Source organism: Euprymna scolopes, chromosome 5, assembly GCF_053919585.1.
Source record: "Euprymna scolopes isolate OS-2025 chromosome 5, ASM5391958v1, whole genome shotgun sequence".
Taxonomy (NCBI): domain Eukaryota; kingdom Metazoa; phylum Mollusca; class Cephalopoda; order Sepiida; family Sepiolidae; genus Euprymna; species Euprymna scolopes.
Window position 1 is genome coordinate 74,392,216 of NC_136486.1, and position 25,762 is coordinate 74,417,977.

The 25,762-nt window shown below is 31.9% G+C and overlaps 1 protein-coding gene across 1 annotated transcript in view; it reads left to right on the plus strand.

The window, feature by feature from the left end:
• LOC145276851 (ubiquitin carboxyl-terminal hydrolase 3-like) overlaps nt 1-25,762 on the plus strand; it is a 49,443-nt gene that overhangs the window by 22,899 nt on the left and 782 nt on the right. The window contains exons 8-14 of the mRNA XM_080128217.1: nt 7,494-7,607; nt 7,708-7,928; nt 9,700-9,780; nt 10,968-11,086; nt 13,413-13,532; nt 14,018-14,091; nt 20,322-20,362. Coding sequence (XP_079984343.1) covers nt 7,494-7,607; nt 7,708-7,928; nt 9,700-9,780; nt 10,968-11,086; nt 13,413-13,532; nt 14,018-14,091; nt 20,322-20,362 — 770 coding nt within the window. The remainder of the gene's footprint in view (nt 1-7,493; nt 7,608-7,707; nt 7,929-9,699; nt 9,781-10,967; nt 11,087-13,412; nt 13,533-14,017; nt 14,092-20,321; nt 20,363-25,762) is intronic.

The following is a 25,762-nucleotide window of genomic DNA, read 5'->3' on the forward strand; positions in this document are numbered from 1 at the left end:
AATTCAACAAAAAAAAATTTTTTTTTATTCCAAACACGGCACATTGTCACAAAGCAGGGAGTTGAGCAGTGAGATGTTTGTTCACATTACATTTAAATTTCTGCATGTTTGTACAGTCAGGGAAGCAGCAAACAGGGAGGAAATTTAAAAGACTAGCAGTTTGAGTAGCAATACACATGGACGATAAAACGTTTTGGATAATTACAGATTTCAAGAGGGTTCTGCTAAAATCATTATATTTAAAAACTAAAGTATCTTAAGTCCTCAAAATACCACCGTTTTGTTCGAAAATGAATACTTTCAAATAAATTAATGAATAATAATATACATTATATATCTTAAGACTTTTCAGCAAATAAAGTGCTAAAAATGTTAACATTATAAAATGGCGTTTTCAGTAAGATTTTTTTTTTTTTTTTTTTTTTTTCGTGTTAAAAAAAGACTTCAACATGACGAGTTTGGAAAATTTTGAAAAAAAATTTCTTTGGACACCCACTGTTAAATAAATCAATCTTTTTACTACATTTATCCGTTAAAAATAAAATGTAACCGGCTTTGTCTTGTGGTACCGAGCAATTTAAAATCATGATACCTGGAAAAAATCGTTCTAGTTTTAAAAAGTATCTAAAAACGATCTGTAGGAGCAGCAGCAGCAGCTTTAATATCTGATATTACTTTACTGTAAACAAACTTTTTTTGTTTTGTTTTTTATTCCAGAACGAATTAAAAATTAAAAAAAAAAATGAAAATAAAAAAAAAATGTTCTTACATATTTAATTGGAGCTCATATTATTAGAATATAATTAGCTTAACTAAAGCTCGGTTATCAGAATATATAATTTTAAAGCAATCCGGCGTTATTTTTGGTCAAATTTAAAAAATATAGTTGAAAAACAAATATGTAACGTGTGCACATTTATGCATTACAGTAGTTTTTAATGGTGAATTAAAATGTTTTGTTTTAAAAAAGAAAAAAAAAATGTGAAATATGATTTTTTTGCTTCACATGTGCGCGCAGTACCCCCCCCCCCCCAACACACACACACACAATATATTTTTTTGTCTTTTTTTTTTTTACAATTTTTTTCAGCGGATTATAATCAAATAGACACTAATCTACCCAATTATATATATGAAAAAAAAAAAAAATACAAAATCAATATTTCAATATTTGTTGGAAGTGCTCAGTTTCTAGTTAAGTTCCTATTTACTTGCCTCCTCATGAAGACAGTTCGACACAAGGTCAGTTTTTAATGCAAGGAAAATCCAGCTCCCCAAAAAGGATCAATCTGGATAAAAACAAGCATAAAAATTGTCTGTCATGAAGGATTTCTCCTTCACTGAAAGAGAACAGAAAAGGCAAAGTGTAGCATCAGAATACTACACTGATCTTGGCTCGAAGTCCAGGTGGAGAAATAATAAAAAAACGTCCTAAACTGGAAAGTTTAACAAAATAATGTGTCACTTGGACAAGAAATGTTAATTGAAAATAAAAATCAAATTTATCAAAAATTTGTGAACGATTTGTTAGCTTTAGCAAAAAATATTTTTTGATATTTAAATAAGTTTTCCAAACATTACGTTTTCTGTTAGTGACATCACTTGTTTTAAATGGTAAGCATGACTTTTTCTAATCAAATTGTTCTTTTTTTTTCTCTCAAAATAAACGGACAGCAACATAGCATTTTTGCAAAACCCAATATACCTTTACCTATCTTCCTAAGTAAAATCAAACATTTGATATTTTCGTTAGGTATGAAGATGTTATCAGCACCGAGTGTAGTAAGCTTAAAAAAAATTAACAAAATTCATATCTACTTGCCTCCTCCCCATGATTGCAAGGTAGTCTTTAATGTTAGGAAATCCAACTTCCGAAAAAATGACACTCTAGATTGAGACAAAAATTTGAATTGCCTCAGTCTGGAGGGATTATATAAAAAAAAAAATTAAGTTGATCCTTTATTTTTTCACAATAAACTTTGAAAAATTTTACAAAATGATTGTTAAACTTGGGGTAATAATAAAATGAAAGCATTTTAATTTTTTGTGAACATAACGCAATCTTTGCATACACTATAGCAAAATTAAGTTAGCATTGACTATTCAACAAGCGATTTATTGAACTCAACAAAAGTAATTACCATACCATTAAAAATGATCAAATATTTACATAAGAAAAATTCTGAAACTATTATCTATATATTTAATTATGTATGCTGCTATACCTTATCAATTTTAAAATATTTTTAGTTGGTCAATTGGATCTTCAGTTCTAGTAATAGTAAAAACACAAATCAAATGGCACTAAAACTGATCATATGGATTTAAATAATCTGTGAAATCTCAAGAATATTCAATCAAATCTAACTGCAGATTTTAAGTGAAGTGTAAAAATGAAAAAAAAGATTTTTCTATCTCTCGTTCGTCAATTTTGAGCATTTTTTTTTAATTTTTAACTTGGAATATCTCTACTATTATATAAAAGGAACTTTGTGTGAATTCATTCCCTATGGACTCGAAAACAGCTGGGCCAATTATTTTTTAAATTTAAAATGAAGGTACTTGATGTGTATTGGAGTATTCTTACATAGGTTTTGTATCAGAATGCATCTGATAAGTATTGAAAATCAATAATCGAAAAAATCCAGTAAGTGAAAGAAACCGCAATTTTGACCAAAGTTAACACTTTGTATAACCTAACATCACAAGTACATTTGAGAAGTTTTATCACCACACAAGCAGAAAATCAACTATAAAATCAACTATAGATTTTTTTATAAGACAGGGTGTGTTCGAAAAGGAATGTCTCTTCTTAGAGCACAATTGAACCATGATACTTAAGTTTTGTACACTTGCTAAGACAGGAGTGCGTTTAAAATGAATGTTTCTGTTTAAAGCACAATTGAACCATGATACTTGACTTTTGCATTTTAAATTTCAAGTCAAATCATTATTTACAGATAATTTTATAAAATCAACAGTAGATTGTCTCCAGTGCAATGTAGACTACAATATATTGTGGATTAAATCATTGCAAGGGGGCATGTGCAGCTTCCTTCCATTACACTAATTAGGACAGGCAATCAATTTGATTAAAAAATTGGGTGATTTCACCAATTTCAATGGCAATAAAAGTATGGGAGGGTATAACATTCATTTGTTGATCCTCATTCAATCCCGAACAATGTCAGGCCTTCCTTCTAGTTTTAACTCATAATTCAAGTATTGACAAATTTTTGTTACTATAAGATTAGTATTAGTGGTGGGACGATTAATCGGAATCGTTAATCGTAAGAATCGTGTATTTTGTGAGGTATCGGAATCAGAATAACATCGTTAAAAAATACCTTAATTTTCCGATTCCTTCATTACGATTCTTTTAGTCTGATTTTGAAAAAAAGAAAAAAATTTCCTGATATTTCTAACAGCAAGAGAGAAATGTAGCATGTTATAAAAAGAAACCAAAGAAATTCATTACTAACAGGGCAATGCTTAGTGCCTCCTCCCTTACAAGGTTCATTCATTCAAATCTATTGTAATCAAAACTACAAAAGAGTTAACTTGAAAAGAAGTATGCAGGGATCTACATTGCGAGTAAAAATAAAAAAACGCTTATCTTTTTGGCGACTGTTTTTTTTACTAACAAATCTTCTAATACTGAATGAAAATGCTTTTTCAACTTATATTTTCTTAAAATAAAATGAGCAAAGTCAAATTATTTAAACAGTAAAAGGTTTAATAGAACAATATACTTTTTTTTCTTTTTTTAAAAGAAGGCTTTTGAAAGAAATATCTCTAAAATGAAATTGATCACGTATTATTTCGCAAAGTTTTGACAGTAGTCGGCTTCTTTTGAAGTTTAAAAAAAATCGACCCCATACCTATCTCTTCCAAACCTAAAGTTATTAAATAACCCCTTCGTTAATTCAAGGGTAATTAATTCAATTCAGTCAAGTTTTTTTTTTTTAATTTCATTGAAATAAAATCCATTTTTTAAATTTTTTTCTCCAGAAAGATAAAACCCTGAATTTGATTATATTAAAAGCAGAATAATATAATCTTTTTTCTAGAATTTTAAATTGAAAATTAAAAGTGTTTTGCGCAGTTTTTTGCCGAACGAAAAAGAAATTTATATATATATTTTAAAAGGTTTTGTAATCAATTAATTTTTATGTCTAAATAATATTTACGATTAATTAAATAATTTCATTTTAAAAAGTATTTATGAATAGAATTTTACTTAAGACTTATAGTTTAGCAATATTGAACCGCATCAACCATGTGTGAATTGAACACAGTCAACCAAAAAAAAATTCAAAAGAAAATGCATATTTGCATTTCATTATGTAAACTTTTATACATTGGTTTCAAAAATTAAATTCTATAAGTTTTTTTTGTTAACTACCGGTTGGTACAATTTACCGCCCCATCCCTTTATATTTTTTTCTTTTTGTCTTTTTTAGCGGATTATTTTCAATTAATTATCCAACTAGCTTTAAAACAAAATTTAATAGTAAATTATTTGTTTACAGATAAACTGAATTTTCTAATATGGCCCAAAGTCCAAAAAAAGTCTTGCATGGAAACTTTTTGAAGTTGATGAAGATGATGAGTTGAAAGCCATTTGCAAAGTCTGTCAAATTAAAATATCGCGAGGAATAAAGCCATCTAACATGACCACAACCAACATGTTAAAACATTTAACTATGAAGCATCCAAATAAACTGGAGGAGCAAAATAAAAAAGAAAAGGAACAAAAAATTACCAACTAGTCACTCAGAGCAGTTTTATTAGTGAGGGTCGAAATCGCAGTGTCTTTTTTTTTTTTTTTTTTTTTTTTTTTTGCCTACGTCACCATCTAGGTGTCACCAATTTTTTTAACCCTCCTTAACTTCAAAGAGTAAATACAATATATACAACTAAAAAAATAATTTTTAAAAATGCTGATTCTATTCATGAAAAATTCTTTTAACTAGAAATTAAAACTTAGGTAAAGATAGCTGACTGACAGCAACAGAGCACTGGTTAACTACTGAACCACGTGGAAAGGTGTGGGGGGGGGGGGAGGAAAAAAAGGAAATTAAATGATGATAATAAATTATGACAACCGTCTTTGAAAGGCACTAAACTCCTAAAATTTACTTCTTTAAAATTTTAGGCGGCACTACCCAGCGATTTTAAAGCACTCTCTCTCTCTCTCTCTCTCTCCAAAAAAAAAAAAAAAAAAAGATTTAATTTTTAAGTTTGGGAAAGATATATTTATTATAACCGAATTCCTGTATGAAGACTGGGGTTTGTATTACTGTACACATAGATTCGAAAAAGTTGTCAAAAAACAAATATATAACTAATAAATGTTATCAGAGGCAAAATAAGTTACTTTTCTACCTAATTGGATATAATTTTCGTGTTTTTATTCAATGTAACATGTTTACTCAGCTCGAAAAGCATACAGTGTTTACCGATGTATTGGAAAATTCAAAATGGCGCCGACTCTCTCTTTAACACGATAAGTTCGGGATAAGGTGTTATAAATAATAAACTAGACAAAATACCGTTAGAAATTTGCTCAATATATGTTACCATGACATAAGTTGACAAATATTCAGTGTTTTTTTAATGGTTTTTTTAATCTAGTTTATTATTTATAACACCTTTTCCCAAACTTACCGTGTTAAAGAGAGAGTCGGGCGCCATTTTGAATTTTCCAATACATCGGTAAACACTGCATGTTTTTCGAACTAAATAAACATGTTACATTGAATAAAAACACAAAAAATATATTCAGTTTGGTAGAAAAGTAACTTATCTTGCCTTTGATAACATTTATTTGTTATATATTTGTTTTTTGACAACTTTTTCGAATCTATGTGTACAGTAATACAAACCCGAAGACTGGATCTACTTTATTGGACGTTAATTTGTGAGATAAGTAATTTTTCAATGTTTAATATGTTTTTAAAGTTTCAATTATCAATTAAATTTTTTTAATTGCGTTTATTTTTCAATTTATTTTAAAAAAACAGGGTTTTAAATGTATTTTTCAAGGTAACAAGCTTCGAAAGAAGTCTAATAAAAAAAAATCACTTAATTTTTAATTTCGACAACCCTGAGAATTTAATTATTAAAAAAATATTGAAATGTGACATTTTTTTATTTAACATTTCTATTAGTTCAATTAATTTTCTTTCAATAATTCATTTCACTCAACAAACTTCACCATTTTTTTAATTTTTTCTTTTGTTATCTTTTTCTGTAATTTTGGTAATTATGTTTGCTCAATTTTATCTAGTATTTCATTTGTTTTTTATAGTGGTATCATTTTTATATGTGTTCCTTTGATATACCCTATTTCAAAATTAGTTTGGCTAAACTTATTCTTCACGTTAGAAACAACGTGTAAAAGCAATGAAAAAGTAAGAAAAAATAATAGGTGTTAACTACTCCTTGTGAATTATGGAGGTCTGAAGAACTGCCATCACAAATACAACTATCAATAGCCAAACAAAAAATCGTTTTTGAAATTCCTTTTAATTGTAACTTTTCGCTATACCTACCTTTTGGTATAAAACACAAAAACTTTCGATTAATGGTATTTCTCATATATGGTCGTTAACTTTGGAAAGGTTATTTTGTATCTACGGCGCCATGTCACATGGTATATTGTTTTTTTTTCATTACGCACGTTCATTTATAAATTATTAAATTAAATATTTATCTTTTTTATATTTAATTAGTATATATTTTCTTTCTCTTCCGCTATATTTTTTTTATTTAATTCATTAACTCTGTTAACTATGAGGACCAAAATAATGAATCGTGTGTATTTATTCTCTAATTTTCTTGTTTTTGTTCTGTTATATAAATTCTATTTTATTTGTTTTTGCTCTGAAGGATAAATTCTATTTTCTTTGAGTTTTTTTTTCTGTATTCCAATTAAGTAAAATAAATTTTCTCTAAAATAAATTTTGCTAAGTTTTCCATTTAGTTTACTATATAATAATTTTATTTAAACCAAAACACGACGGTGTAGACATAAAATATCTCTTCCTAAGTTAGGGAACATATTTGGGAACTACCGACCATAAGTATAAAACTACCTGGTATATTTCAAAACAATAATTCCGTAGGAATCGGAATCGGAATCGTACTTGGTATCGGAATCGTTAATCAATATTTTCCTGGAATCGGAATCGTATAAAAATTAGGAATCGTCCCAACACTAATTAGTATAAAAATTGAAGTAGGAAGCAGATCAGAAAGTCATGTTTAGAATATACAGGTTGCTCCTTGGAATGCTAATTTTATTCTCTTTCCATCCATGTATATGTTTTAATGATTGGTTCACAAATAAGGAAAGTATGCCATTAGGTGTTAAATTTATGTTCAATAAAAAAAGACATCAGCTTTTAATGCTAGTCCTTTAATCTGCATCGTTAATGAAAATGTGATGAAATGAAAAACTTTTTTTTTCTTATTTTCATTTAACACAGGCTTTTAGTTGAAGAACTACGTAAAATATTGATTGCATTATGGCAGGGAACGAAGACTGCCATTTCTCCCGACTCTCTGTTTTCTGTTATTTGGCAAGTTGTACCAAGATTTAGGTAAGAGAATCTCATTTTCATTTGACTTGTCACATTCTGAATTCTTGTATTTCTCTAATTGTTTAATCTGCTTCATCCACTTTTCTCGTATTCTTTTCAGGGGTTACCAGCAACAAGATGCCCATGAGTTCATGCGTTATTTATTAGACCGTTTGCACACAGAGCTGCTCACACTTCTCCCATATCCAAATGATAATAGTCCATTTCTAGGCGCTAAAGGGAAGAGTACAATTGTAACTGCTATTTTTGGTGGTTTACTTCAAAATGAAGTAAACTGTTTGATATGTAAGATGGAGTCAAGAAAACATGATCCGTTTCTTGGTGAGTCATTTTTATATTTGGACAATTTATAATGGTTTAAAAAGATCTTTTTATAATCATGAAATATGCAAATTATTTGATTGTTTTTTATTTATTAATTTTGAATTAAGCCATTGAAAAAAATCTAATTAAAGAAAATATATTTATATTCTAAAGAAATTGTGTGTATTTACAAACATCGTTTAAGAATTAAAGCAAAAATTTTTGAATCTCACCAATAATAAATTTTTAATTTATTTTTATACATTACATGTTTCTTTAAATACTTCTTTAAATGGATTTACATAGAATCTTACATGCTACTTTAAATAATGATACTAGCAAAATATCTTAAACACGTTTGTTTTTAATTTAACTACTTTAGTACGTACTAGCAGATAATAGATTTTTGAAAATTGTCTAAAAAGTGAAACATTTTCACATTTCTGGAACGCAGTCTTTTATTATAGGCAAGAATTCAAACCCATCACACCTTTACTTGCTATGAGGCAAATTGAAAACGATCAAAATTAGTAAAAAATTTTAGAATCAACTTAATCATGTATAATTTAATTATTGTTTACATTGCATTAAAATCAAGAGTAGAAAAAAAAAAACTGAGAAGAGAAGGCATTCTACTCCCTCATTTTATATATAATTTTAATACTTTTATACATATTGGATGTTTTGCATAAAGTTCAGAATGCATTAAAATTCCAATCCATTCCAAACAAAACATCATACCAGATAATGTATCATGCCATTTTGTTTTGCAATACAGAAACAACTTATCCTTTCTTTCCTGTCTTAAAGATGCACTAAGATCATTCACAATAAGTAAGACACTTCCATGATCAATCAATTTGATGCCACAGAAATAAAAGAACATCCATGGTCATACTGCTCTTTATGCAGGTGGATCAGACGTGGGCAGCAGTCCCTCAACATACACACCTATAAAGAAATCAAACTGCCAAATAATGCTTTCATCCACACAGTGGAATAGCAAGTTATAAAAATGCCACTAGAGTTTGAGGAAATACATATTTTCCTCAGACACTTTTCCTCACATTAATACAATTGATAGAAAAATGTTGGAAATGTACCACTGTCTGATGGACACTGATTCCCCAGTAATAGAGGCAGTCACAGGAATTCAGAGGGCTGACATTTTTGTCAACAAATTTTACTCCATAGAAATTAGAAAATTAATATCAAACAATACATGAAAAGAAAATGGCAAATAATATTGGATACATTGTCAATCAATTATTTGAACATCAACCAACAGTTAGAAGAGAAAATGTAAAAATACTACCTCATCAAAGACATAACATTGTATTAAACAGTCAGAAATGATATACATATCTAGCATGCACATAATTGCTCAAAGTGGAAGCTACACTTCAGTGCATCTACTGTGATCAGATGCTGACTATCAAACATATTTTAATCGACAATACAAAATACTGTAAACGATTCTATCGGACATCAAAACCCAGCATATGGTTTAAAAATGTGCCTACATCACAATTAATAGACAACCTACAAAATAAATCCCTTCTAGCTCCAATGAAAAAAATCAAAGATATAATTAAAGAAATTTCCAGAAATTCTCAAATGACTATTTGATAAATATAACATATGGCACAAAATGACTTATAAGTTTGATGTACCATAAAACAATCACAATCCTGTTTTTTCTCTCACTTTTAATTACGTAATGTTTATATTACATCATACTTTTATATTTCTACACATATTACATTTTTTCTATTCTCAATATTTTCAGACTTATCTTTAGATATTCCTATTCAATATTGTTCAAAAGCTTTAAAATCTAAAGAAAGTGAAGGCAGATGTAAACTAAATGGTAAGTAATGGGATCAGATGTTTTTAACCTCTTATGCAATGAAAATACAACTGCAACATTTTGAACCTCAGATACATTTTTGTCTCAATATTTGCAATGAAGACATCTCATTATTTCCTTTTTATGAGATACTTATCCTCAGCAATAAGTTGATCAAAGTTGAATACATAAGAAACATCTACACAAATAATTGACAATGATCCTGTTTAAATAAAATAAAACAACATTGGGCCACAAACCTGATAAGCATTGTCTGACACATTGTATAAATATCAATGAATAATAATTGTAGTAATAATACAAATATAAGATATCAATGTTGATGAAGATTATAGTTTGAAAAAACAAATTAAATATTCAAACATCTTTTGATGTTTAAGAAAGAACTAATAGATTGTTATGATAAAATATCAACAAAAATATTGTGCAATGCATCTGCTAAGTTGAATGTAGTTCCTTCTCTCTAAACACAAACATATATCATCTGCAAATAGTAACTCTAAACTCTACATCTTTCAAAGATTGGTAAGATTGCTTTTTAATGTAAAGATGTGTCATGACTTTGCAGAATAAATAAGATACAAAGAAAAGAGGTTGAAAAATGCCTTTCATCATAATTGTTTTCCTGAAACTCTGTAATCATTTAAATAGATTGGCAAAAAGTCCAATTTTTTCTTTGAGAATAAAAAAAAAATATCCCTCCTGACTGTTCATATTGTATATATACAAGGTGCAGGTTTTCAATTTATGTTTAAACCAAAAAAAAAATGAGATGACTCTAAAACTGAAAGTTATTATGCCAATTGATGTTTCAACAAGATTCTACATCTGCATACAGTCAGGAAGACTCAAAATGTTTCAGACTTTTTCTACTATGTCTGACCAGACACATGACCTCCGCCTCAAACTTCATTTCTGCATTGTTTTTTGCCTGCAGCAACAATTCTATGTCCAAACGTAATCTATGGAATGCACTTCATTTTAAAAAATTGTTTTATGTTGTGTGAAAACTAAATTTCTTTTTTGTCAATTGAATTTGGAGAATTTGTTTTATATCAGAAGTATTATTTTTAGATTTGCATTAAATTCCTTTAACATAATTAAAAGTTACTGAAAACTAAAACATTATAATCAATTAGAAATTTAGTGAAAGCTTTTTTTAATGTTGAGTTTTTATTTTATTGTAGATTGTTTAAGTAGTTTTACAGACATTGAAGAACTGGAAGAATCTGAACTTTATATGTGCAACAACTGTAAGAAGAAACAGCGTTCTACAAAAAAATTTTGGATTAGACGTTTACCCAATGTGAGTTTGGGGTTTTCCTTTACTTCTCACACAATACATAATTTTATTACAATCATTCAATATAATAATTGCAAGCATTAATCAAATTAGATTAATATCAACATTTTATGATAATCTTTCACATAAAACTGTCAATATTCATATCAGTAATTCTAATTTTGAAATCTGAATAAAGAATTATTATCATTCAGCCACGGTAGTGGTTGAATATATGCTTAAGTCCGAAATTGAATGAATCGAGACACATTCAAACCCCCACCACTAATTCCGTTCGCAACCAAATTTCAAACAGGTTATATAGTTGGATAGAACACCTCATTAGCTACATTTTGAAAAAAAAATTTCGAAAATTGGTTCAGTAGAAAAAAAAGTTACAACAAAATATGTGGGTTCACAAACAGGAGAGTAAGTACATAAGTGACTAACGCTTTTTTTATTTTGCATAACTTTTTTTGTATATAAATATTTTTTACTGCTATTTTGCCAATATGACATGTTAGCGTAACGGTTAGAGTACCGGGGGTTGGTGGAAAGATTTTAGGTTCAATCCCGTGTATCGTTTTTTTTATATAATTAAAAAACCGAACTTTTTTTTTAATAACTAATTTTTTTTTAACTCTCCTTATGATTTTATAGCAAAAAATGGTGAATTTATCGATTAAAAATATTAGTGAATTCTATGATATACATATTCTTTGAATGAACTCATATTTTTCGTTATCACATTTGATGAAAATGTAGTCCCATTTTGGCAATGCGCCTGACGAATGATGCTTTTGAACCCGCGACCAGCACTGCGATGTCATCAGCAGCAGCCTGGGCATAAATATTCCTATTTTTAAACATATTTTTAAAAGATGATTCAGCATACAGTTCCATAGTAAAGGTGATAAAATCCCACTTTGGGGGTTTCATTTAACTACTTCCCTTTTAACAGTTGCCCTCAGTAGTTCTACTTGAACTGTTCTGTGCCTCACCATATACTCAATTCATCGGATGAGTACTGGTGGCACATTGAGTTCTCGTAGCGACTTGAACATACTACTGAAGGGTATGTTGTCAAAAGCTCCAACGATATCTAAAAAGACACCGAGTGGCATCTTCTTTTTTGTTAGTTTACGCTCTATACAGATCACAAATTCATGAACCGCAGTTTCGGTAGAGACCCTGGCTCGGAACTACTGTGATTGAATGATAAATATTGCATAAATGTGTGTTTGAGAGCTAATTTTTTTTGACAATCATTAATAAATATTATAAATTTATATATTAATACAATAGCAATGCCTGGAAAAATCATGGATTATATGGAAAAATGCGCGCATGAAAAGTAATATTCTTAAGATTTTATTAAACCTGGAAAAGTAAAGAACAAGAAATTCAACCTGGAAAAGTAAAGAACAAGATATTCTAGTAAATTAAAAAATAAGAATTTTTTAGACTTAAAATATTGCAGCTAAAAATAAAATTTGAATATTGATAAATATTTTATTTATTATTTGCATATGTTGTTGTTTATTGTTGAGTTAGAAAGAATTAAATGATCCTAATTATGATATAATAAAATTATTAATTTTTATGTAAATTATAAAATTATTAATTCCATCTACTAACTAACTAACTAATGAATTAATTTTATTCAAACAATTTTCACTACATAAATATATGCAAATAATAGGGGGGAAATAAGTTCAATCCAGCGACTGACACCCTTTCTAACTCAACAATAAACAACAACATATGCAAATAATAAATAAAATATTTATCAATATTCAAATTTTATTTTTAGCTGCAATATTTTAAGTTTAAAAAATTCTTATTTTTTACTTTACTAGAATATCTTGTTCTTTACTTTTCCAGGTTGAATTTCTTGTCCTTTACTTTTCTAGGTTTAATAAAATCTTAAGAATATTACTTTTCATGCGCGCATTTTTCCATATAATATAATTATTAGTATTGATATACATCAGTAAAATTCAAGGCTTAATTGCATACTTACATATATGTGATTAGCTGTATCTATCTACCTGACGTTGCCCAGATAAGTCAATTTATTTTTGTTTGTTTGCTCATTCTTAAACTGAAGGTAACTTCAATTAAAAATGAATATGCTTATTTTAATTTTTAGGTGATCATTAAAAAATGTTTTATATTATTATATTATTGTCTGAGCCATACAAAGTAATTTTTTAATAACTTATAACTATAACTTATTGAAAATAAAACTTATAACTAATGTTAGATAAGTTTGAAATAATTTAAGTTTCACTTAAAAAACAATTTTATACTATGAAATTATTTTTTTCTTTTTTTTTATATTTTTCAGGTATTATGTTTACATTTGAAGAGATTTCGATGGAACTCTGTTTTTCGATCAAAAATTGAAACTTTTGTAGAATTCCCAATTTGTGGACTTGATATGAACAAATATGTTTTAAACAATTTAGTGAGTTTATTTTATGTTATATTCTCTGAAATAAAGATTTGTCTAGCAATTATAACAGTAGGCATCTGAGTAAAATATTCTTTTTCAAAAATTATAATTATGATACTGTTCACTTTCAAAAGTTTTTTTCATTTTTACATTTTCCCTTTCTTGCAAATACAAACTCTGTAAATTATTAAAATTGTTTAGAAATTTTTTTTTTACATTTCATGTATAATACATTGGTATTTTAGGAGCAAAGAAATAAAAATTTTGATTTTTTTTTTTATTAATGTCTTCTTTTTTACTTTTTGAATTTTGAATTATTTTAAAGATGTGTAATGCAAATGTGATTGTACTCAACATTGTAGAGCTAACCACATTTGTATTCTATGCATTTCTTATGCTAATTTAGTCTAGTGGTTTCTTTTTTCTTTTTCATGAATCCATCGCATTTGTAGCCATCTGTCTGACTAAATGTGATAAATATGTATGCTTTATTGCAGCATGAAACGCGTGGCAGTTTTTCTGGTAGCAATCTTTATGATTTGGCAGCTGTTATTGTTCATCATGGTTCTGGGTAAGACAATACAAACTTTATTTTTTTTTATGATCAAATTCTTCACTTCCATCAGTACTAGACTAGTATCGTAACAAATGTTGACCTTTGTGTTTGAAAAAGAAGTCTTGTTTCCTGACATCTTGACATTTTTCAAGAATGTCTTGTACAAAATTTGGTTAACTTCTTAGCATCACTCAAAATTGACAGAAGAAAAAATTGGACTTTTTGCCAATCTATTTAAATGATTACAGAGTTTCAGGAAAACAATTATGATGAAAGGCATTTTTCAACCTCTTTTCTTTGTATCTTATTTATTCTGCAAAGTCATGACATTGCAATTCTGTCAAACATGTGAACAAACATGATAGTTTTAGCAAATATCGAAATCATTCTATGCATTTCTTATGGAACAAAATTATGGAACAAAAAAACAAAACACAGAAACCAGAGAGATGAAGTAAGTTCAGTTTTGTTATTAGAATAGCATGCATTTAGATAAGTTTTCTGTCTGCTAATTCTATCAATCTTTTTTACAAGGGTGTCACCACTTATCAAGACTCGAAAGCAACTTGAGAATAGGGATTAATGAGTGTACGTTGATCACCAGGACAACAGCGTAGTAATCGTTAGTGGCTGAAATTGGATATAATTTAATTATTTAAGGGAACGGCTCAACAAGAACTTGTTTACATTGTAATTGAAGATGACCATATTGTAGTCCGCTGGAAAGCGGAACAGTTCCACAGGCAGACATTTCTAGAAAAGAAACTTTGTTCATAGGATTTACACTTATATTTAAGCACAGATAGAAAATGGAGGAAATTATTGATAGTGGTTGTTGCTAGACAAGTGTTTTATGTAAAGGTTTGGCTAGGGGGGACCATTGATTGAAGCTCAGACGAGCACTTGCCATGAAAATAATGATAGAGCAGAAACAGGCTTGCAATGTCTCTTCGGTGGGAAAGAGGTTGCAGGAAAGAAGAAAAGGACATCTCCTACTTGGTTTCAAAGTTCTGAACTTTGTCAAGGCAGTATAGGTGCTATAAGCAGCTCCTGCCCAGATGTGGCAACAGTACTCAATTTTAGAACGTATCTGGCACTTATACAGGTAGAAGATTTCATCAGCAGTTAGATAACTTCTTGTGGGGAAAATTGGCTTACCGTGCAAACGTCCTCATGTGTGTCTGTCCTGTGAGTCATGCGTATCAAGAAAGAAAGAAGCAGTCCATCATGGCGGCCGTGACGTTTTGTAGTGAACAAAGTCTCACAAGATCGCGTGCCTTATAAAAACGGGTCACTTGTCGGTGGGAGGGGATCGAGAAATCATTTGATGTTTGAGAAGCGGCAAAATCAATTGGGAGAATTTGTGTGAGCAGTGATTTTTACCTGTTGATCGACCACAAGCTATTTCGGCCCATTTTTTTGCAACGGACAAGTTTGATCTGAGATTGATACCGGAGTTCGACAGCTCTTCTACCAGACCCTTGGTAGTTGAGTGGTGGGAAAAAGCTGAGCTTGTGTGTCGGCTTTGCAAAATAAAGGCTCCCATGCTTGTCATTCCATTGAAGCTGACCAAGGGGGCATACTTCGTTTATCAACAGCTCAGGGATAAACCAACTCTGGAGGAGGTTAAGGAGGCACTATACGCAGCCTTTGCTACAGATAGCTCACCAAATGGCGGCTTGGGCTGGATGAGACGGTGGATGTCTACCTGGCAGATTTAAAGAGATTAGCTGCGCCATTTGGTGGAGTGACAACGCATATTAAGTTGTGCCTTTCTCACAGGACTCCTGGATGACATCGTCAAGGCTCAGCGAGATTGGGCTTCAGGAATTGTTGGCTAGAGCCCACAATATTTTAAAAGAAAAAGATGCGAAGCCGGTGCTAGCAGCTGCAGAAGAATCTACTCCATTAGAAGATGGTATAAGCTGTGATAAATATGGCGGGCCAAACCATTTTTCTAGGGACTGCCGAAGCCAAAGCAGTGTAAAGGACACGTCTGCTCAGGAAGACGCATGCGTTGCTATCGGTGCAGTAAGCTAGGTCACATAGCAAGGAGTTGTCCAGGAAACGGACAAGGGGAATAAACTATAGCACCAGTATTCTCCCCAGATCATTGACGAATAGAGTGGTACCCACAGTGAGAGTGTGCGTGAACGGGTGTGAATGCTTTGCGCTCGTAGACACAGGGTGCACGCAGACTCTCATGTGCAAGATATGCTGTGATGCATGGGACAAGAGGATTCCAGTACTGACAGTCGGTAGGGGCATGCTAGCCTCTTGTGGAGTTAGTGTCCTTCATACACGTGTCGGTGATGGGCCTACAGTAACCGTACGAGCCCTGGTTGTGAGCGGTGACCTTCTTGGTTATGACCTGCTGTTAGGAATGGATGTTATCAAAGAATTGGGTGGGGTCCGTATTGATGGTGAGGATAGAGCACATTTCTCTAACACCTGCCTTGCTCTGGGTGCATCCATGAAACTGGAACAGCCTAACTTTCATGCAGAATTCGACCAGCGTACAAGGTCCTGGACAGTTTCTTGGAAATGATTGGATGAGCAGCCACCCAAGAAGTTGTACAATAGGGTTCTGGAATATAAAATTCCCCTTGGAGCTCGTGGAGAATACGATAAGGAACTACAGACTTGGATAAAAAATGGATGGCTAGTTCTCTATCCAGAGAAGGAATTGGACCCCCCAAAGTGTCTGATCCCGTTAATGGCAGTTATCCAGCATAATAAACAGAAGGTGAGGTCGGTACTCGACTATCAGGAACTAAACGAGCACATAAATCCTTTTACAGCCCGCGTGGATGTATGTATCGAGAAGTTGAGGGAATGGCGGCAAGCAGGATCTAATGTATCTGTGCTGGATCTTCATAAAGCATACCTTCAAGTGCATGTACATCAGTCTCTACGGCCCTATCAAACGGTGCTTATCAAGAGAAAAGGTATTGCTTAACCCGCATAGGATTTGGACTTAATGTGGCACCATTAATTATGCAAAGGATTGTTGACGCTATATTGACTAAGGATGAGCGCATTCAGTGGGCAACATCTGCATATATTGACGATGTGTATGCGGATGAAGAAATTGTGCCTGCAACGCGCATAAAAGAACATCTTCACAACTTTGGCCTTCTCAGCAAGGAACCAGAAAGGCTACGAGACGGTGCAAGAGTGCTCGGTTTGCAGGTCTGGGAAGAAGATAATGTCCTGTGTTGGAAACGAGGCAATGAAATTCCAGGTATGCCCTGTGTTTTCACGCAACGGAACATATTTTCATTGTGCGGAAGTTCGTTGGACACCTTCCTGTGGGTGCCTGGCTTCGCATTGCAGTGGCATTCATCAAATGGAGAGCCTCTGACGTCACCACCGGATGGGAGACAAAATTTATGACGCCCCTCTCAATACAATGGTCAGATGGTGTGTTGACAACCAGAACCGTAGTGTATGGGTTGATGCAAGCTCTCTTGCCATTGGCATGTCATTAGTCCATGATGGAGCCGTAGTGGAAGACACTTGCTGGTTACAGCCAGAAAAGGACTCCCAACACATAAACCTGGCAGAACTCTATGCAGTGATCAAGGAAATAAACTTGGCAATCCTTTGGAATACAAACAACCACCCTGCAACTATTCACAGATTCTGTTTGCGTCCATAAGTGGATTTCAGACACTCTTACCAGACGGGCTAGAGTGCGAACCAAAGCAACGAGCGAGATGCTCATCCATCGGCGGCTCGACATGATCATGAGCCTGGTGAATGAATATGCACTATCAATGGAGGTGTCCCTCGTCAGATCCAGCATAAACAAGGCAGATTGTTTAACAAGGGTATCTCAAAGATGGCTTGATGCCATAAAAAGAACTGTTGAACCTACGCAACCTCTCTATGCCACATCTATGATCCCTGGTCAATCTAATCGGATTAAGGAAATCCACCAACAAAGCGGGCATCCTGGTGTCAAGCGGACCCTATATTTTGCTAAGTTGGTTGAACCAGGAGTGCGAAGGGCAAACGTCATGGAAGTGGTCAAAAACTGAGTGGAATGCTAGTCCATTGACCCGCCACCCGTTCGCTGGGAAAAGGCAAAGTTGGAAGTTAGGAGCCATTGGAGCCGGCTAGCGATAGACATTACTCACCACAATGGCAAGGATTTCCTGACTCTCATTGATTGCAGTCCATAAAGGTTTGCCATATGGCGTATGCTGCGTCAACAAGATACAGGAAAATAGGAAAATGTATAAATTCACACGGTGATGAATGTGGTCGAAAGAGGACTTATGGAATAGGGGATAAAATTTGAACTACTTCCTCTGTAGGTTATGTCGATGATGATTTTTTTTTTCTTACAAGGAAGTTACCACTCGGAGATAAGGGTTATTGTGTGTACAGTAATCAGTGGGATAATATCATCATAATCGTTAGTAATGGTGATCTGATAGTGTCTTACTTAAGGGGGCGGTTCATCAGGAATTTGTTTATGTTGGACTTGAAGACATCCAAGTTGTAGTCAGGTGGTAAACAGGCAAACGGAAGAGAGTTCCACAGGCGTGCACTTCTAAGAAAGAAGCTTTGTTCATGGAATCTACGTTTTGATTTAGGCACAGAATAAAGAGTGGGGAAAATTACTAACAGTGGTTTCAGCTTGAGATTGGAGCTCAGACAAGCACTTCCCATAGAAATAACGATAAAACAACGACAGACTCACAACGTTCCTTCTGTGGGAGAGAAGTTGCAGGGAAGAGAAAAGGGCATCCCCCCACTAGGCTACGAAGTCTATTTTGTACTCTGTCAAGGCAGGATAGGCTGTTTTTAGCAGCTCCTGCCCAGATGATGTTGATGTAATGTTTTAATATTGCAGTGTCTAAAATGTCGTTCTATAGTTAAATAAGGTAATGGCTAATAGTGTAAACATAATGAATTTGTATGTGCAATCTGCTGTTGTAAACCTACAGTATTTTGGTCCTGAGGGGAAAAACTGTGCCTCTTTTATTATATAGAGGGATAAATTTCTATACAGCATTAAATGATCCAAAGAAGGTTGATATGCTGGTTAAACCAACCAACCAACCAACCAACCTCTTCACAAACTCTCTTTTTCCTTCTCTCTCTTCACATACTCTCTCCCTCTTCATGTACGCCTCGTCTTCATACTCTTTCTTTTTATATTTTCTCTCCTCATAATCTCTCTCTTTTCATTACTATCTTGCTCTTTTCATACTCTTTACCTATTTTCAATCATTTTGTTTTAGCTAGCAAACTCATCTCCTGTGTTGAAACTGAGACAATTAAAACCTCATCTTTGGACCCAAAATAACACTTTCTCTGAAAATAAGCAGACAAGAAATGCCGACCACATACTTGTTCCCAGTTCAGACCAGCAATGTCATTACAACAGTTTTGCAGATCATAATCTCATAATGTGGACATAGAGCTATTGACAAAGCAACTAGTGAGAATTTATGTGACACTTATGGGATCTAAGATTCGATTCCAAGATGTATCCACACTAAAGTAGTACCGCATTTGGTGCCTCAAATCTGCATAAGGTCCTGGGCTATCACGACACGGCGCAACTTATTCATAATGGTGTTGTGACTAGAAGGTTGATTGTTTAGTACCAAGTGACATAAAATATGATACTGAGTGACTCTCCAGGCAACACTAATGTTGTCTGGATTGATCCTGGATATCATTTACAAAATAGCCACACTATAATTATCTGTAATAAAAAATGTGATCTTGAGAGGTTGCCATACCGCATCAACAAAGTTTCCATAAGGTTAAGAGCTTCCATGTTCAGGTTGTAATAATATTCTCAGACTCTAAAATGCTTGACACAGGTATGCCACAGGGCAGCATACTGTCAGTTATTTTGTTTAAAATCCAAATTAATAACATTTAAAAAACCATAAACTCTAGAATAGATTGTTTATCAGATGTAAATGACTTTCACATTTGTTTTCATTCAAAATATATCAGCACAATAGGAAGACAATTACAATTAACTTTAAATATTAAGGATAATTGTAATTTAATTAATAAATGGTTCATTTAATTAAATTCTCTAAAGCAAAAATGAAAAGTATTCATTTTTATCAACACAATATGCACTATAATGAACCTGTGTGGAAATTTATGAATCAAACTATGTTCTAGCTTACCTTAAAATTATTCCTCAAGTCTAATGGGATTTCTTTTAGTTGTTTTGATTTGATCACATTTGTATAATTCTTTTTCAGTGCTGGTTCTGGTCATTATACTTCATATGCCATTCACAAAGGTAAGACAAAATGTTATGATTATTGTACAGGAAATGTTTGTTTAAAATCTATTTTTAGCAAATATTTTGGCTAAATTCATATTAAAAACGAATTTATACATAGTTTTATATATCATCAATATTGTATGCTACCAATCTCTTTAGATTGGGGGGATGGGTATGGATATTGTCTGATTTTTTTTTTCTTTAAGGTAGAAAAGTTCATATAACTTAAGATCGATGAGATTTCTTGGGGTTGTAGATGTAGAACAGTTGATGTAGTCAGTTGGCAGGAGAAAGTTAAGGAAAACATGAAAGAAAGTGATAAGGATGAATTTGAGAGAAAGAAGGATAAATAAAAAAACTTGACCAGAAATAAGTTAGTTTGGAAGTCAGTTTCTAAAAACCATCCAACACATGCCAACATGTAAAATGGATGTGATGATGATGATGATGAATATCATGGTTTCCCAGTATTGTCCAGGAACATGGACATCAAAATAGAAAAGTTGTGTGGAACACCTTTCTTTTAAAACTTCTTTCTGTATCCCCATCTCCTGAAAAAAAAGTTATTGATGAATTGCTGCATGGAAGTGATATATTTTGTAAATTTTTTATTTTAACTTCCAGTCAGAATAATCGACTTTTGAGGGAACACAGGTTTTCAAGTTTAGTTCCTTGTTTATTGGTTCCAAAACAGTGAATGGTACATTTCTTTTAGGCCTGAAAATTTTCCTTGACTTCAAACTTAATGCAGCCTTAAATTCTTTCTGAAAATATTTTAAGAAACTTTCTGCTACCATGTTCATGCTAGATCAATAAACATGAATTTTATTTCTCCTATGGACCTGCTGTGGTGTAGTGGATACGGTACTTGGTAAAATTCAATTGTAACATGACACACATCTAGAGGTTGACAGTGTGGACGACACTTAGAATACAATTGCAAATTACTTAGGACTTCTACCCCATCATGGCTGACAGAATGATAGCATACTACTCCTGTAGATTAAATAAAGGGTTCCATGTGAAATTTCATGCAGATTCTTAAGTTGGACAAAGTCCATCTAAAGAAGGTTGTAGCTACATCAACCAAAACATTGTGAAAATAAAATTCAAGATGAGAGCAGTAGTTCGAAGCCTCCAAATAATATGAATAAATTTTATTCCAAAAATAATTCATAGGTAGTTCCCATAAATCAAATAATCTAATCCATTCCAAATAAATGTGAACCATTTTGTAAATCTATAATATAAAGCTGAATGTGTGTGTGTGTGTGTGTGTGTGTGTGTGTGTGTGTGTGTGTGTGTGTGTGTGTGTGTGTGTGTGTGTCTGGTCACGAATAGGCTCCTATATGGTTGACTATTTTAAAAAACTGATTACATGTAATGATAGAAGATGTATCGAGACACAGCAATGAGTATGTTTGATCTGGCAGAACAGTGGTTCATTAAAATTGTGGGGTCTGCGTTCACGCCTGGTCCACAAAGTATGGAAATAAAAAATTTAAAAAACATTTTTTTTTTTTTTTTACAAAGGCATCACCACATTATCAAGGCCCAGAGGCCACTCAAGGATAAGGGTTAAAGAGTGTACAGTAGAAATTGGTCAATATAGTAATCATTAGTAATGAAAATTTGGTAAATTTAATAACTTATATGGAACGGCTCATCAAGAACTTATTTACTTTAGACTTGAACACAACCATATTGTAGTCAGCCGGAAAGCAGGAAAACGGAAGACAATTCCACAGGAGTGCAGTTCTAAGAAAGAAGCTTTGTTCATGGAATCTACGTTTAGGTTTAGGCACAGATAAAGAGTGGGGGAAATTATTGATAGTGTTTACAGCTAGACGAGTGTTTCTTGTGAAAGTTTGGCGAGGGGGGACCATAGATTGAAGCTCAGTTGAACACTTTCCATGAAAATAACGATACATCAGAGACAAACTCGCAACATCTCTTCTGTGAGATAGAGGTAACAAGGAGGAGAAAAGGACATCTCCTACGAGGCTACGAAGTCTATTTTGAACTCTATCAAGGCAGGACAAGTCCTTTCTAGCAGCTCCTGCCCAGATGTGGCAACAGTATTCCATCCTTGGACGTACCTGGCTCTTATATAGGTAGAGAATAGCATCAGCAGTGAGATATCTATTGGATCGATAGAAAGATCCCACCATTTTTCCAGCGGCCTTGGCAACAGATTTGATATACATGTTCCATTTAAGATCAGGAGTAATGGTCAAGCCCAGAAGCTTGTCAAAACTTGAGGCCTCCTGAAGACGAGAGCCATTCATTTCAATTGATGACAAATGTGAATTAGAATGTTGATGATGTAAAGAGAGAAGCTTGGTTTTAGATGCATTAAAAGTAACCAGCCACTCCTTTCCCCATTGTACTACGTGCTCAAGATCAGAGGAGAGAGAATTGGAGAGAACTTGGTCGTTTACTGTCTTAGATGTGGTACCATAAATGGTAGTGTCGTCAGCATAAATGTCTACAAATGATGTAAGGATATGATTTGGAAGATCATTAATACTTTCATAAGTATATTTTAACTTAAATAGGGATGGTATAATAAAATTGTGAGGTCTGCGTTCGCGCCTGGCCTCCATAGAATGGAAATAGGCACAAACTTTAATAAAGACTTTTCATATCTATCTGTGTAAGTATACTTTGATAATTATGTTTCAGTTTGAAGAAATATGGTATAATAAAATTATGGGGTGTTCGTTCACGCCTGACCTCCATAGAATGGAAATATGTCACAAAGTTTAAACAACGTTTTTTTAATATAGATCCACAGAATATTGTGATAAGTGTTTCAGTGTGAACAGGTATGGTATAATAAATTATGGGGTTTATCTATTTTATTTTTACTTCCATCATATTTTGCTTTGGTTTTGATACCCCCAAATTCGAAGCTATCTGTTTACAAGCCTTCCTTTTCATAACCTATCATACTTTCATAAATCCAAGTCGATTTTCTGTAGGCTGTTTTTGAACCCAGTAAACGACGGGTACTTTTGCTAGTTAAATATAAATTTTGCATCCAATTAGCATGTAACCTTATTCCTCTTTAGAAACAGTTTTTCCATTTATAATTGAAATATCACTTTTCGTGCCAGAACTTTTTCATTGTTAATATTTACATAAATTTCTGATTATCTTCAATTTCATGTTCACTTTCATTATATTTACATTATTTTTTATGGTCTACCTTTTTCTTTTTTTCCCGTTTGCTTCTGCAAAGAAAACTTTCATTATGAAAGAATATTTGCTTTTACTAACAATACAAGATTGAAAACAATTTTCATATTTTGCTGTTGTATTTGAGCATTTACTTTTCAACAATTATCTTTTTCTTTCATTTGTGTATTTGTGATTTTATTGAATTTTCTATAATCAAATGTAAACATCTGTAAATAATGTAAGTTTTTGAACAAAAAATGAAGACGTTTGAACATGTCGTGAAGACGTTTGAACATGTCGGGTTTAGTTTATGCAGCAAAAACGTTCATAATTTGAATTTTCAGCATAAATGACAAATTTATGTTGTCCCATTTTACTATATTTTAAGATTTGGAGCAAGATGAAATAGCAACAAAATATTTGTTTTTCTTGAACGGAAATTTCACCAATTTTTCTAGTACAAAATTTCCATATTTACTATTTTCCTTTAGGATTAATTTTTATAAAAGCGTTTTTTTTTTTGTTGTTTATTTTACTTTTTTTTTTTTTTTTTGTCCGTCCACTTTTCACATGTATAGATTGATATATCCTCCAAAGTGTGATGGAAATGTCACCTTCTGTTCAGTATTTAAATTTGCCTCTACTGTGAAAAAAAGACTCAAATTTCTTTACTTGAATTTCTATTGTATCAACACTTCATTTAATAAATTGTTGTATTAAAATACACTCTAATCTTTTATCATATTGAGTTCTTGGCTTTTGTTATAATCTTTTATTTTCCACAAAAAAAATGTTATTTTGAAACACTTTGTCATAAAAGTATTTTCTTTTCCCAATAATAAGTAAGTTTGTAATAAAGCTTGTAAATAAGTTTGTAATAAAACAACCCTCAATTGTTTTTATTTAAAGAAAACAATTGAGGATTTTTTTTTTTTTTTTTTTTTTTTTTACATGGGTGTCACCACTTATCAAGGCCCAGAGGCCACTCGAGGATAAGGGTTAATAGGTATACATTAGTCATTGTGATTTTAGCATAGTAAACAGTGGGAATTTTGTAACTTGGATTACTTAGGGGGACGATTCAATTAGAACTTGTTCACATTGGACTTTTTCTCTTTTTTTTTTTTTTTTCATAGGTATCAACACATTATCAAGGCCAAGAGGCCACTCAAGGATAAGGGTTAATAGGTATACATTAGTCATTGTGATTTTAGCATAGTAAACAGTGGGAATTTTGTAACTTGGATTACTTAGGGGGACGATTCAATTAGAACTTGTTCACATTGGACTTTTTTTTTTTTTTTTTTTTTTTTTTCATAGGTATCAACACATTATCAAGGCCAAGAGGCCACTCAAGGATAAGGGTTAAAGAGTGTACAGTAGAAATTGGACAATATAATAATCATTAGTAATGAAAATTTGTTAAATTTGATAACTTATATGGAACGGCTCATCAAGAACTTATTTACGTTAGACTTGAAGACAACCATATTGTAGTCAGCCGGAAAGCAGGAAAACGGAAGACAATTTTATTACAAACTTATTTACATATGAAAACCATGCAGAGATTTTGGAAAAGCAAATGTTTTTATGACAAAACAGCATCAATGTTGGGTAAATATTTTTGAATGAAAATAAAAAATCTAATAAAAATCCTTGAAAGTTACACGTTTTATTTCTTATTTGCTTGTTTGATTACTTTGAAGAACTAAGATGCTTTTCTGAAGAAAATTAGTTTTTTTGTGATGTTTGATTTAGTATTAATGAATTACTTATTAGTTAGATCATAGGAATATGATTTACATAAAGTAATAATACGTATTGTATACAATTCATTGTAAATTATTTACTATTTTACCAGTAGCAAAAAAAGGATTTCAAAGATACATAGCTTTTTTCCATGGTATTGAATGTAAATCAGTCTAATTGAACTTTGCCATTTCCTGGTCCATTTCAGTAACCATTAGACCAATCGCCTTCTCCTCCCCAATGTATTGACTTATTCAAAATCATTTCAGATTGCTAAATTCATAAAAATATTATAAGCTGTAAATCTTTGTTATTGTAGGAAAATTCAAAAATTGAAATATTGATTTTCCAGTGAAACAAATGTTATCTACTATCTTAGTAGATAACATTTAGTATAATACAAATATCCAAAAATTATGAAAAACGATAAAGTAGAAAATTAATTATTAAAGAAAATTGTTTTTGAAAAGAATTAGTGAAAAT